We start from the raw sequence: 15,229 nt of genomic DNA on the forward strand, positions 1-15,229 counted from the left end.
ATAATCAGAAATGTTTCTCGAGCAGCAGATCAGCATATTATACTGATTTCTGAAGATCATGTGACACTGAAGACTGGAGGAATGATGCTGAAAATACAGCTGCACATCACAGAAATACATTACAGTTTAACTGAGATTCACATAGAAAACAGCTGTTTTATATTCTAATAATATTTCCCTATTTTTACTGTATTTTTGATCAAATAAATGCAGCCTTGCTGAGCAGAAGAGAATTATGTATTTTTTTTTAATCCTATCAACCTCAAATGGTACTGTATATAATGACACACATTTTCCCATTGATATTAATTGCAAAATGAAAAAAAAGCAGCCAATTAACTGGTAGTTTATCCACTGTTAATGTAATGAGCATAACCTAAGAATTTTATTTTAACACGAAAAATATATATATTTGAAAGAAAATGATTAATAAAATTAAGACATATTTTAAGTTCTGCCAACAAATATCACTGAAATGCATGTTGCTCATTTAATTTAACAGTCAGAAAACACATTCAATCCTGAATCAGTGTAAAATATGCTTCTCCAGATCTTAAGGTAATTGAATCGTCCTGCTCGACGTTAAACACACCAGACAACAGCACTATCAGCAGACTTCTGTCGGCCTGCTGGGAGACGAAATCTTTTTTTTTATATTCTGTCACTTTGAAAAAGCCCTGGCTTCCTCACTGCTGCCAATATGACGTTTGTGTGCCAAATCGGCCCATTTGTTTCTCATTTCTGAATCCCAGCGAATCATCAGGCTGTTCGGTGTCCCTGCGTCACGTTTCTCTCAGAGTTTCTCACATCCAGCACTAAAAGGGACCAAAGGTGATGCTCAAAAGCTGTAAAAGGACGGTTTAATGAATGAGCGTGCCGAACGGAGGTGATAATGAGGTGTTGGTGCACGGATCACATGGACGGCTCTGATAACGACTTCACCTCCATTAGCAGCAGCGGCGGACAATCAGACGCGCCGCTCAGGATTCACCGTCAGACGGCAGGAATGCACTAATATTCGCCTAATAGCATGTCTCTGTGAGACGGACGGAGACATGGAGGACAGAGAAAACCAGGGAGAATGTCTGTCAAATGAGACACAACAAGCCATTTATCCTCGTTAGGTGACATACAAGATATATATTTATATACGAGAACGAGACGAGAAGCACAGTGGTGTCCATGTATCACACACTGAGCGCAAATTCCAGATACATTTATAAAATAGGCTATCATACAATATTGATATTTATCATGATATTCATTTACCATTAATAGGGAAGGAAATGCTTTCCACAAGTTTGTTAGACCTTGAGAATGAAAGTAAACATAACTTTGTTCATAATTAAATTCCACAGAAGAGCTACGTTTTAATTTAGGGCCCCATGAAATGCATTTTATTTCTCCCTAAATTCTGTGTTTTCCATTTGATTTCTTATGGACTCTATGTTTTAAGATTCAGTACAAATTGATCATAAAAAATGGTGTCTAGTGAAATGATTGAATAAAACTTGAACAATTTAATTAATCCTTTAAAATGCAATCAAATGAAAATTAATCGCAAAACACTGCATTTTTATTTATTTGATTTTATCAGACATGATGCCGCACAACAGAGCTGTATAAATGAATAATAATAAAAAAACGTTAATAATAAAAAATTGTATGATATTCCTTAAAAATCATAACATTATTATTACTTTGAGAATTGCATTGTAGCATTTCAAATTAAACCAGACTTTTATTTTGACGGTTTGTCGTGAAGGTTTCTCAGTTTTAGTTTTAGGTAAATGAATAATAATAAAAAAACGTTAATAATAAAAAATTGTATGATATTCCTTAAAAATCATAACATTATTATTACTTTGAGAATTGCATTGTAGCATTTCAAATTAAACCAGACTTTTATTTTGACGGTTTGTCGTGAAGGTTTCTCAGTTTTAGTTTTAGGTTCAGCGTGTATTTGAGGGTATTTTTCTCAGAAGTGACTCTCAGAGCAGCTCTGAAGATGAAGTGCATGTGTTCATGTCCTCATATATTGAGACGCAGACGCTGAAAACACTGCGAGTCACGTGTGTTTGAGTTTGTGTATCAGATGAAACTACTCCACGCAGACTTATTAGCGACATGCACTGACTGCTTGCTGTAACATGCATTTCTGTTGTGTGATAGGATGTTAGATTAATCTATATTGAGTAAAAATGTCCAGCGCTTATCATCATTAACATACATTTGATCATAATCTCGATATGATATCATTTTTTCGCCAAGCACTAATTTAGGCTATTTGTAGAACGTGCTTGGCGGGCGACTCAGAGACTCCATGCAGGCTTTAATTAATTAATAATTCTGACCCATTATATTTATTTCCTACTGGAATTACAAATCCATAGAGCCTTCTTTTGCACCAGGACTGAAAACACACAAAACTGTGCAGATGTTTCTCTTTCATAGCTCATATATAATAAATATAATATAATATATAATGTTTCTCTTTCATAGCTCAAATATAATATAATATAATAAAATATAGTATATGTTTCTCTTTCATAGCTCAAATATAATATTATGTTTCTCTTTCATAGCTCAAACGTAATATAATATAGGTTTTTGACATTTAAGCTCTTAAATTTCCCTTCTTTGTGTTTTTTTTGTATAACTGAGATGCTATTATAGTTTTTGTTATTATTGAATTACATTTTAGTTTTATAGTTTCTCCTTTCAGATTAATTTTAGTTAAAGTTTTAGTAATTCAGTTGTGTGTTTTTGTCATTTTTATTAGTTTTTGTTGATTTTATGTCCATATAGATTTTATTAATTTTTAGTTTTAGTTATTTTAGTCCATCAAGTTAAACTAAATGGAAATTAGAAATGTTGCCTTGTTAACTAGCCGAAATATAAAGATTTTAGATTGTATTTTATTTCAAGTAACTTTTTTTTTTTTTAGTCGCAAAACACTGCAGTTTTATTTATTTGATTTTATCAGACATGATCCCGCACAACAGAGCTGTATAAATGAATACTAATAAAAAAACGTTAATAATAAAAAATTGTATGATATTCCTTAAAAATCATAACATTATTATTACTTTGAGAATTGCATTGTAGCATTTCAAATTAAACCAGACTTTTATTTTGACGGTTTGTCGTGAAGGTTTCTCAGTTTTAGTTTTAGGTTCAGCGTGTATTTGAGGGTATTTTTCTCAGAAGTGACTCTCAGAGCAGCTCTGAAGATGAAGTGCATGTGTTCATGTCCTCATATATTGAGACGCAGACGCTGAAAACACTGCGAGTCACGTGTGTTTGAGTTTGTGTATCAGATGAAACTACTCCACGCAGACTTATTAGCGACATGCACTGACTGCTTGCTGTAACATGCATTTCTGTTGTGTGATAGGATGTTAGATTAATCTATATTGAGTAAAAATGTCCAGCGCTTATCATCATTAACATACATTTGATCATAATCTCGATATGATATTTTTTCGCCAAGCACTAATTTAGGCTATTTGTAGAACGTGCTTGGCGGGCGACTCAGAGACTCCATGCAGGCTTTAATTAATTAATAATTCTGACCCATTATATTTATTTCCTACTGGAATTACAAATCCATAGAGCCTTCTTTTGCACCAGGACTGAAAACACACAAAACTGTGCAGATGTTTCTCTTTCATAGCTCATATATAATAAATATAATATAATATATAATGTTTCTCTTTCATAGCTCAAATATAATATAATATAATAAAATATAGTATATGTTTCTCTTTCATAGCTCAAATATAATATTATGTTTCTCTTTCATAGCTCAAATATAATATAATATTATGTTTCTCTTTCATAGCTCAAACGTAATATAATATAGGTTTTTGACATTTAAGCTCTTAAATTTCCCTTCTTTGTGTTTTTTTTGTATAACTGAGATGCTATTATAGTTTTTGTTATTATTGAATTACATTTTAGTTTTATAGTTTCTCCTTTCAGATTAATTTTAGTTAAAGTTTTAGTAATTCAGTTGTGTGTTTTTGTCATTTTTATTAGTTTTTGTTGATTTTATGTCCATATAGATTTTATTAATTTTTAGTTTTAGTTATTTTAGTCCATCAAGTTAAACTAAATGGAAATTAGAAATGTTGCCTTGTCAACTAGCTGAAATATAAAGATTTTAGATTGTATTTTATTTCAAGTAACTTTTTTTTTTTTTAGCTAACTATGCTGCACAATTATTGTGGTCATCTCAAATAACTGTGATTATATCAAATCACCACGATCAGAATTAATATTTACGACAGGTCTACTCGGGTGAAATAAAAATAGACTCAGAATGAGAATAGAGATGTAAAATGAATGTGGAAAGCAGCTCAGATGACTTCCTGAGAAATAAGTTCATATTGAGATGCTATTGTTTAGACCGTTTCTAAACCTCCAGAAGAGACATGCAAGATTACGGTCAGTCGGAGGATTAAGCAAAAGTCTCTATTCGCTCTCAGTTTAATCTCGCAGCTGTCTGAGAATCAGTTGAGATTCGTCACTCCAGCCACCGAGAACAACAGATCAATCCACAGCAATTAACTCCATCAGCATCAACGAGCTCAAGCCAAACATCCATAAGAGGACATTATGTGAGTTAGATTACAGCACATTTGCTGCTCGAGTCTCAAGACAAACATTAAAGACATAAATGACCTTCTACAACAGAGCATTGTATGGTTACTGAGTCCACAATGCAATGCAACCAGACTTTTCATTCAACTCACTGCTTCTTGAGTATTTATTAAACCAGACTGCGACTTTAAAAAATAAACTAAGTAATAAAGTAAAAATGCAACAAACAAGCGCAAAAGCATAACAGGGAGCAACAAGAACCGATGAATACTCACCAAAACGGCTCAACGAAGTCGAACACAAATATATTCCAATCTAGTATCTGGAGTCTCTATCTGTTACGATTCCTTTAGTATTTCCATCTCAGCCTCAAAAAAGTGATGCTATCTTGCATGTGCATTGGGAACATACATTTGTGAACATGTGACTCGCAAGAAACTGGCATCATGTCAACACTGAATTGAAATCTGAATGGACTGCATTGGAGGAATATGTTTTGTAGATTCATAAGCAGGTACTAACTGACCAGCCAAACCATGAGTCTTTGGTTAATTCTCACTAATCAACACACGGGAAACACATGGAAACAATCAGGAAGAGGATGAAGGAAATACCTGACAAAATAAAAGACTCCACACAAACTCAAAACCACAGAATTAACTAATCATATGGAGTTTTCTTTTAATGTGAGCTCCAAATAATGGCCTGGATCATCTGCAAACACTTCTAACGATAATGATAAACGCCCAGATCCATATTTAGGATAAAATAAACTTTTATAAACCCAAATTATACATGCAAAGAGTCATTTAGCTCTTCTGTGCCAAAGTATTTAATGCAACTATTCAATTGATTGTATTTAACAGTCTACGTTCCTTTTATATTATATATAATGTTATGAAAAGTGCATATTTCGTATTTTGGAAACACTTAAAACCTTTTTGTATAATGCGTTATAAAGCAATTCAAAATGTATGTTGCAATGCATTATATTTTTCCATAAATAATTGTAACCAAAGTTCAAAAGCATTGTGATATTTGAAGGTTTGTTTGTCATGTTTTGATGCATTACACTTTCTAAAGGTGGAACGATTAATAGAAAGGTATTATAATGTATTATAATTGTGGTTTCAATTATTCATGAGATCATACAATGCATTATAAGGTGTATTATAAGGCATAATTAATGCATTAAAAACAGTGGTGGGCAAAGTACACAAATTAAGTACTTGAGTAAAAGTATAGATCCGTATGATAAACTCCAGATTACTCCAGTAAAAGTACTCAGTTTTCAATTTTACGCGAGTGAAAGTACAAAAGTACTTGATTTTTTTATGTACTTAAGTAAAAAGTACCGATAGATGAATGTTTATTTTGCAGTTTTATATAGGCTACTTTTATCATTTTATCAATTTTATAATTTTATGTTAGCATATATTGTTTTATAATGGTACTGCTCAAAATACCTGGGATTTTCCCAAAATAACCAATAAGGAAATAATGAATATAATAAGGACTTAATAACAATATAAAAACAGGCGTAGCATTTTAGTAAAACTGCTAACGTTACAGCAGCGGGGAAGATGAACGTGCATGAGTTATTTTATTTAATCTGTGTTATTTTAATGTTTTTTTTACCTAAAACATAGAGACTCTGATGTTGATGTGTCTGCATTCAAGCATTTCAGTGGGCTTAAACAGATCACCCTTACAGGAGATTTAGTTCACAAACAACTGACAGCTTTGACCTAAATATGATTTTCAGTTACAATAATTCATCCTAAAATTCGACATTAGTAACTTTTAGCAGCATCAGACGTGCGCGCGCTCACAAGATCTCCGGATTCTTACTTGTGAGTTCAGTTCACTGGAGACTCGCACTAAACGGATCATTTGAATCAGTGAGTTGTCGACTCGAGAACAGCTACAATCGGATCATTCCAATTCGTGAACGAATCGTTTGGTGCGATTTGCGAACCGCTTCTGCGTCTCGGAGCACGTGATATATTATAAGGAGTAACGATACGTTTTATGAAATGTAGTGAAGTAAAAAGTACGATCTTATGCTTTGGAATGTAGTGAAGTAAAAGTAAAAGTTACTCAAAATAAAGTACAGATACTTGTAAAATAGTACAAAGTAAAACTACTCCGTTACTGTCCACCACTGATTAAAACTACTTTTATAATACATTATGCTTTACTGATCCTGTAAAAAGAAAATGCAAGCAAATTTTCTTCTTAATCTCAACAGAGTATAAAAAAAACATTTGAGAGACTCACTGTTTTAGCATTTCCCAACGATCTCATATTTCCCTTCCATGTGTAAAATACTGACGACAAACGGATCATTTGAATCAGTGAGTTGTCGACTCGAGAACAGCTACAATCAGATCATTCCAATTCGTGAACGAATCGTTTGGTGCGATTTGCGAACCGTCTCGGAGCACGTGATATATTATAAGGAGTAACGATACGTTTTATGAAATGTAGTGAAGTAAAAAGTACGATCTTATGCTTTGGAATGTAGTGAAGTAAAAGTAAAAGTTACTCAAAATAAAGTACAGATACTTGTAAAATAGTACAAAGTAAAACTACTCCGTTACTGTCCACCACTGATTAAAACTACTTTTATAATACATTATGCTTTACTGATCCTGTAAAAAGAAAATGCAAGCAAATTTTCTTCTTAATCTCAACAGAGTATAAAAAAAACATTTGAGAGACTCACTGTTTTAGCATTTCCCAACGATCTCATATTTCCCTTCCATGTGTAAAATACTGACGACATTTGAAGAGCTTTCTTTATCTGTCCGATATTTACAATCAGAAGCTCACTGGCCTGCTTCCCTGCTGAAGGTTCAGCTCTCACAAGATGAAGACCCTGAAGAAACAGTGATAAAGTAGTTTGGGTTTGTCCTCTGATCGCTCACTAATGTCTTCAGTCTGATACGAGACTCCAGCAGAAATCAACCCCACTTCACAGAAGAGCGACGCGCGGCAGATGTATGAAAGATATATAGGATATGTGCACTGATTTGACTAGCCATAACAGGTACTTATACAGTAAGGTGTTACAGTATCTGTGTCGACTGCTTTTCTGCGCCTGTGACTCAACAAAATGAATTACAGCATCCACTCAACCAATCAGAGACGATCCTGCGACTTCCTATTTGTTCTTTTCATGTCAAGTTAGCTGTATTTCTGTAGCGCTTTAGATTGTTTCAAAGCAGCTTCACAGTAATAAACAGGATCCGTGATGCAAACATCATCAAATATGAGGCTCTAAAAAGGCAGTGGCATCATTATTCGGGTCAGTGTTGATTCAGTTCAGTTCAACAACTGTGTAAAGCTCTTCCATTCTGTTTTCAAATTATATTGTTCTTTTCCCTTATTAATTTATGCATGATATGAACTTTTTTATTGGACTGTTTTATTTATATATTTATACATTCAAATGCAATACAAATGTAAAATATTTCCAATAAAGCACTGAAACTGCTTATGTTTTATTATGCATTCAATTCTTCCTTTATATTGTCTGACATGACTGGATTCCAAAGTTTAAAACCCAACGTTGCACTTTTAGTTTCTAATGTAACATAAAAGCTTTCCTGACTAACTTTCTTGCACTGAAGCAGCGGACTGCACACAGACGCTGTGATTCTGTCCTGTTTGGTTTTGGCACAATCCACAGACTTATTCTCAGCTCATTCAGCAAATATAACGGCTGCGATCTCACCTGAACACACACACACACACGCAGGTGACCCAGACACGGAGCAGAGCAGTGTATTACAGACAAAAATCTGATTCAGTGATCGTTTGCTCCCCTCATGCTGCTCCAAACATGAACGTTGAGTTTTCTTTCTCAGGGACTGTGATGCTCCAAAATACAATCTATTACACAAATCATATGAACTACTTTTTAAGACTTCTACAGTGTTTTTCATCCTTTTTTTGGAGCTCGACGGCTCCTTGCTCGAATTTTTTTGCTGCTTATTGAATTTACTTCATTAAGACGAGGTAAAGCAACACATGGTTTTAGTTAAAGGCGTCATATGATGCCCATTTTTCCACAAGTTGATATGATTCTTTAGTTTTAACACAGTTTGGTTCAAATTTCTCAGTGGTAGTGTAAAAAACACCTTTACCCTGTCAAAAACAGCTCTTTTCAGATCAAGGAATGGCAGAGGATCCCCAAATCCAGGTGTGAAAAACTTGTTGCATCTTTCCCAAAAAGACTCATGGCTGTATTAGATCAAAAGGGTGCTTCTACTAAATACTGAGCAAAGGGTCTGAATACTTAGGACCATGTGATATTTCAGTTTTTCTTTTTTAATAAATCTGCAAAAATGTCAACAATTCTGTGTTTTTCTGTCAATATGGGGTGCTGTGTGTACATTAATGAGGAAAAAAATGAACTTAAATGATTTTAGCAAATGGCTGCAATATAACAAAGAGTGAAAAATGTAAGGGGGTCTTAATACTTTCTGTACCCACTGTATATATATACAAAATATTAATAAATTTAAAATATTAATACAAACTAAAATAGTATCTCTTCAGCAACACAATTCTTGAACATTTTGTAAACTTAATTTCAATCCACTTTTTTGTTTCCAGAATGTTGATCTGGAGAGTAAATGTTGAAATGAAGTGTAGTTTTCTGTGTTTGTGAATAAAAGGAAAGAGCTGTTAGAGTTTAATGTTCAGTTCTGCTGGGTTTTCAGAAGAGTTTCTGTTCTTTTGGAGGTTTTGTGGGTCTTACTGTGCTTATTGTTGAGAACGGACGCATGTGGAGCTTTATTCGATAAAAAAGTTTGATCGTTTTTGCATTATTTTTTCATTAAACTTTCATTGCATCAACTTTATTGTATCAAAAAGAGCAGCATGAACATTCTGAAATCGTTTATGTTCCACGGAAGGATCAGCATGTCTGTTTTTCTCTGAACGTGATAATTGCCCAAGAGATTTAACATTTCCATCCATTTAGAGAAACTAACAAACTTAATGTGATGCATATTTGTCAATCATACAAAAATGAAACAGGTAAGAAATAGGTAAGATTTCTTTAATAGTACGAATAAACTGAATGCATTTCTATATTCATCAATAAATCCAATCTGTTTCAGTCTCATACTTTAACCAGATTCATACGTTTTAACTAAATAAATGTCATTTTTACAATGACCAGATTTCTAAGCAATCTGAATAAATGCATTTTGAAAATTTGATTATATAAACAAAATCAAATAAATGATAAACCATGCCATGATTTTTTTTTTTTTTCATTTACGTATGATTGATAAATATGCATCACATTAATTTATTAGTTTGTTTAAAACTGTGTAAACCAAATGGATGGATTTTATATGCAATTCAAATATATAAAACTTAGATTTAGGCCTAAATATTTTTTGAAGGTAGTGACTTAAACTTAAAACAAACTTTATTTAGTTTAACTTGATGTACTAAAATAACTAAAACTACATAAATCTAAAATAAAAATGCATAAAAACTACTACGTAAAAAAAAACGTGCAATAAAATTAATAAAACTTCATTTATTTTACTAAAATTAAAGTCAAACAGAAAATATAAAAATAAAAACTAATTCAAAATATGAACAAAAACCATTTCCTGTGAAATGTATTTATGTGAAATTTTATTAATTAAATCTTAAATTCGAATTATATTTCGAATAAATGTAGTTTCACACCAAATATTTACATCTTTTACACATTTGCACATATGTTATGATGTTTAATCGTCTCTTCGCATTGAAATCGTGTGATGTCTGCTGTTCAAATCCAAAAAGCAAATCAGATTTGTGAACACAGCTGAAGAAAATGACACAAGCTCCTTTACATTTAAAAAAAGGAGTCTGATATTATTTGCCTCATCTTGCTCAAATGTCAGACGCTGCCCTCAAAAACCTCATTAATGAACATGAAGGAATCAGACAGAACCGACAGCCAATCAGCTGCCAGCAGCACCAGAGCTGTGCTGATTATGAGTTCAGGAGAAAGAATAACGTGTCTCTCACCCCGGGTAGAGTCTTTTGTTCGTGGAGAGCGCTCTGGGCCTTCAGCGCTGACTCTCTGGCACAGTACGTTAGAAAGGCACATCCTGAAACACACACACACACACACACAGGTCAGCCCACTCAACACTGCAGGAACTACTAAACGATCAGATGAGATTCATGCATGCAAAAAAATCTAAAAATCTAGTTTCTTTTAAAGCATGTTTAGATTTTTGTTAGTTTGACCTTACCAGGCTACAGATGTCTAATCACAAAAAGACATAAAGAAAAAAAAAATCATGCAGAGAGACACATCTGACCATTATGCAAATGATAGCAATATTCAAAATCATATTAATTGTCATTTTGTCAATTTCAATGCCAATTTACTTACAAAGCACAATTTAAAACAACAAAAGTTGACCAAAGTGAGGTACAAGAATAAAATAAAATAAAATAAAATAAAATAAAATAAAATAAAATTAAATAAAATTAAATTAAATTAAATTAAATTAAATTAAATGTCTAATTTGAATGGGTAGACTTGTTTCAGGGCTGCAAAGAGACTTTAGAACTAAAGAATTAAAAATCTTACAGTGGTTTTTAATGTCAATTTACTTATAAAGCACAGTTTAAAACAGCAAAAGTTGATCAAAGTGTGGTATAAGAATAATGTATAAATCATAATAAAATGAAATAAAATAAAATAATTTAAATATAGTGTGAATGGGTGGACAGGTTTCAGGGAAGCAAAGAGACATAAAGAATTAAAAATCATGTTATGCAAACAACAATAATATTCAAAATCACATTAATTGCCAATTTGTCCATTTTCAATGTCAATTTACTTATGAAACATTATTTAAATTTACCAAAGTGCAGTATAATACAATATAAACTTATAAAATGAAATAAAATAAAATAAAATGTTTAAAAGTAATACATATTTACGTTTAAAAAATGAAATAAAATAAAATAATAAAATAAAATAAAAAAATGACACATGAAATAAACAAAGATCAAAATAATCTGTATTTTTAAATTAAAAGCCAGAAAGAACAAAAGAGTTGTTAACTTTTAGGATTTAAAATCATACAGTATAAAGTTGAAGCATGTCTAATGTGAATGGTTAGACTGGTTCACAGTTACAGAGCAGCAGAGAGATTTAAAAAAAATTTAAATCAGAGAAACACGTCTGACGGTTATGCAAACAACAGCACTATTCAGAATCATATTAATTGGACAAATAGCAGAACAATCTCCACATATGCATTTCAGACACACTAAAGTAGCACTGCAAATTAATGTGAACATGCTTAAACATCAAAAGTGTGTTTTTGCCCCGTGTGCGGCGGCGGTGACCCTCTGAGAGGCATTTCTGCAGCGGCGGCACAATTTCTCATCACCTCACAGCAGACGTGCTGAAGTGCCTTCTTTAGGGACCACGAACACACACGCGGCACCCATCGGCCAAACCTGCTGCCGGATACACACTGCAGCGCTCCGGGACTTTCACACGGATGCCAAGTGGAGATAATTTACAAAACTTAACAGGCTTTCCTTTACAGCTCAAGTATATTGGTCTCATAAACACATTGAACTACAATTTTCAGTTATTTTGCTATCATAACACATGCATTCACGTTTATGCATCTGACAGTCATTTTTAACCAAAGCAACTTATATCCCTTACGCAAATATATTTTTTTTTTACATCTCGTCATTTACATGTTTGTTTTTTACCATAAAATAAAAATTAAAAAGGTAATTCTCGCAATTCTGACTTTATATATTGCAATTCTGATTTTTTTTTAAAAAGTCAGATGTGTTAGATATAAACATATTATTGCAAGGATGCTTGCAAGGATCTATGTTACTTAAAAAAATATGTTGATTTTTTTTTTTCATTATAAATACCATAAAAGAAGTAAACTAGAAGTCGTGATCATGCACATTAAACTAGGGCTGGGTTATATTTTTTCCATACACACACACACACAGACACACACACACACACACACACACACGCACTTTAAAATGTCTAAATGTCTTTATGTCAGAACAATAGGAGTATTTATTTCAAAGAGATTGCACAAGCTTCATATTTGCTTTGTTTGGTTTGAATTGTTAACCCTAACCCTTGCTTTGAGATTCATGCAATGACATTCAGACATCTTTAGGTATGACTTAACCCAATAAAACCTACTGTATCATATCTCATACAGCCTCTAAATGATCAACATGATCAAAACTTTGCTGTTAAACCTGTCGCACACAATCTACTGCACGCCTTCTGTCGTCTCTGATATTTAGATAATTTTACATCAGTATCTGCTGTACTGTTATAAAGATCTCATTGATTTACATCACAAGCAGCAGATTGTCAATGAAAGTTTGATAAACTGTTCCATTTTTCAGACTATTGTTTCATATGTTCAGGCTTTACAGGGTTAAGTGAAGCCTTTTGAGGTCACTGCTGCTACAGAGAGGTGAATGATGAAAGGAAACATCGCAGCGTCTCAGACCTGAAGATTTGCCCCACAGGCCACTGCAAAACAGCTCAACCGGCACATGGACCGACGCTGAGAGAGGTGTGAAGGGCACGGATGCCAACGGCTGGTCAAACCAAATCAACAACACCCACGAGCACCGATCAGAACGAGCTGCCTGCGGTTTGCCATTTATAGAGCCAAAATGCGTTACCGATGATGCATGTGTTAAGAGAAAAAAAGAAAGGTGTTCCTCCTTGCATAGGAGCATTAAATGATAAACTGCTTCTGATGTGGGTTTGTTTTTTAACTGGAACTAAACTGCTCCTTGTGTCATTGTAAGTGAGGCTGTGCTGCCCTGATGGCCATATGTGTGTCACCATCCCTCCCTGACTCTCCTCCGGCCTATTAATGTAAACTAACAGCTTTATAATGCTACACGTCTGATCCGCTGGGAACCATCAGCACAAAACCTGCACAACAGTAATTACAGCGAGCGAGAGAGAGAGAGAGCAGCTGGAGATGGAGACTTTATGAAGGACTAAATAAGAACCTAATGGAAATATTCTGCCCTTTACACTTGTAGATTATATAATGTCTGAATAATGTTGATGCTTTCTTGCCTTCTAGTAACGAAAGAAGAGGAAAATATGAGTGTGCACACAGAACAAAGTCCCGTTACACAGTGAAAAATGATGTGAATCGAAGAGAATGTGTGCACAATGAAGATGCATTATTTAATAAATACAGACATGCTTTATGTTCTTGATTAACTACAGAATGCATAGCTGAATGCATTCAAAATAAAACCAAAGAACAATGCACTTGCATGCTTCAACGTGTAATTTAGTCAGATTTCTGCCCATTGCAACCATATTTTTAATTTCTTTATTTCCAGTTTTGTGCACGACATGACTCGCCTCTGTTTCACTCTCACATCAGGAGTTTCATTCTGTTTCAATTAGTACAGAGGAAAAATTCAATGCAAGGACGCTTAAACTAAAAAGGCAACCACAGATACATGGCAATGACAAATTAAAATGAACTTCACGAGATTATCGTTCGACTTTCCAGAGTAAAACGCAGCTGATTTGATGTGAGACAACCAGTGCAAAGCAAAAAAGCAATGTGCTGTATATACGCCTGTGATAGAGAAACTCACATCCAAGCATAGGGACGAGCAGAAGAGATGATACAGAAGAAATTTCCCCATGCAAAAGCTCCAGACGTGCTTCGTGAAAATGGCTGAACGCTATTTCATCTGTGTTTGTGTTTGCACTGATGCTGCTCTCATCCACAAACACACAGGCTTCACACTTAAAATAAAGCTTCGTTCATTGCAAAAAATGCTAACCTGTTACCTTAAAGAGCCATTTCTACACGATTTAACCCATTAAAATAGTTTTTTGGGGTATAAATTGATCTACACAGGTTGGTTTAGTGACTTAAATAAAACCATTTTTAGGTTACCATCTGTAGCTTTCTTGGAGTTCTTGATATGTATTAAAGGTTCGTCAGGTTGCAAAAGAGATACTGTAGAAATGTACAGTATTTTTAATAGTGCAAGTTCACCAGCAGCTTTATGGACATGCATGATGCCACTTTAAAGGTTCTTCGCATGGATGTTGAAAAGAGGGCGGATTTGCACGTGCTGATCACACACACACGGGCTCGCAGAAAGCAAAAGAAAGCCAAGTCAGACCTTTATGCATCCCGGTGAACCGGTCCTTGAGCACCGTGAGTTCGTAGATCTTCCCGAACTCCTCGAACAGAGGCTTGAGGTCTTTCTCGTCCAGGTTGCGCGGGATCTGACCGATGAAGAGCTTGATGGCGTCGTGATCTTTCATCGGAATCGCGCTGTTGAGTCCGTTCATTCTACCGGAGCTGTCCGCGGTGCTGAAGCCATTCTCCGCCGTGACCGAGGCCATCTTTCTCCCTCCCGCGCGCTGTGTCTCCGGCTCTCTACCATCCACTCCTCCTCTCTCTCTCTCTCTCTCTCTCTTTCTCCTCCTCTTCCTCTCCCTCTATCACGGCTGTACGCTTCTCTCTCGGTTTCCCCGTGTTTTCTCCTCAGGATTCTTTCACTTTCTCCATCGGTCTCTCTCCCCGTG

At 34.3% G+C, this 15,229-nt stretch overlaps 1 protein-coding gene across 1 annotated transcript in view; it reads right to left on the reverse strand.

The window, feature by feature from the left end:
* Positions 1-15,229, reverse strand: part of LOC107553346 (CUGBP Elav-like family member 4) — a 125,864-nt gene extending 110,635 nt beyond the window's left edge. Inside the window, exons 1-2 of the mRNA XM_016235547.1 lie at positions 14,821-15,229; positions 10,651-10,733 (exon numbers count right to left, since the gene is read on the reverse strand). Of these exons, the coding sequence (XP_016091033.1) occupies positions 10,651-10,733; positions 14,821-15,046 (309 nt within the window). The 5' untranslated portion in view covers positions 15,047-15,229. The remainder of the gene's footprint in view (positions 1-10,650; positions 10,734-14,820) is intronic.

The sequence above is a fragment of the Sinocyclocheilus grahami genome, unplaced genomic scaffold, assembly GCF_001515645.1.
Source record: "Sinocyclocheilus grahami isolate Dianchi unplaced genomic scaffold, SAMN03320097.WGS_v1.1 scaffold471.1, whole genome shotgun sequence".
Classification (NCBI taxonomy): domain Eukaryota; kingdom Metazoa; phylum Chordata; class Actinopteri; order Cypriniformes; family Cyprinidae; genus Sinocyclocheilus; species Sinocyclocheilus grahami.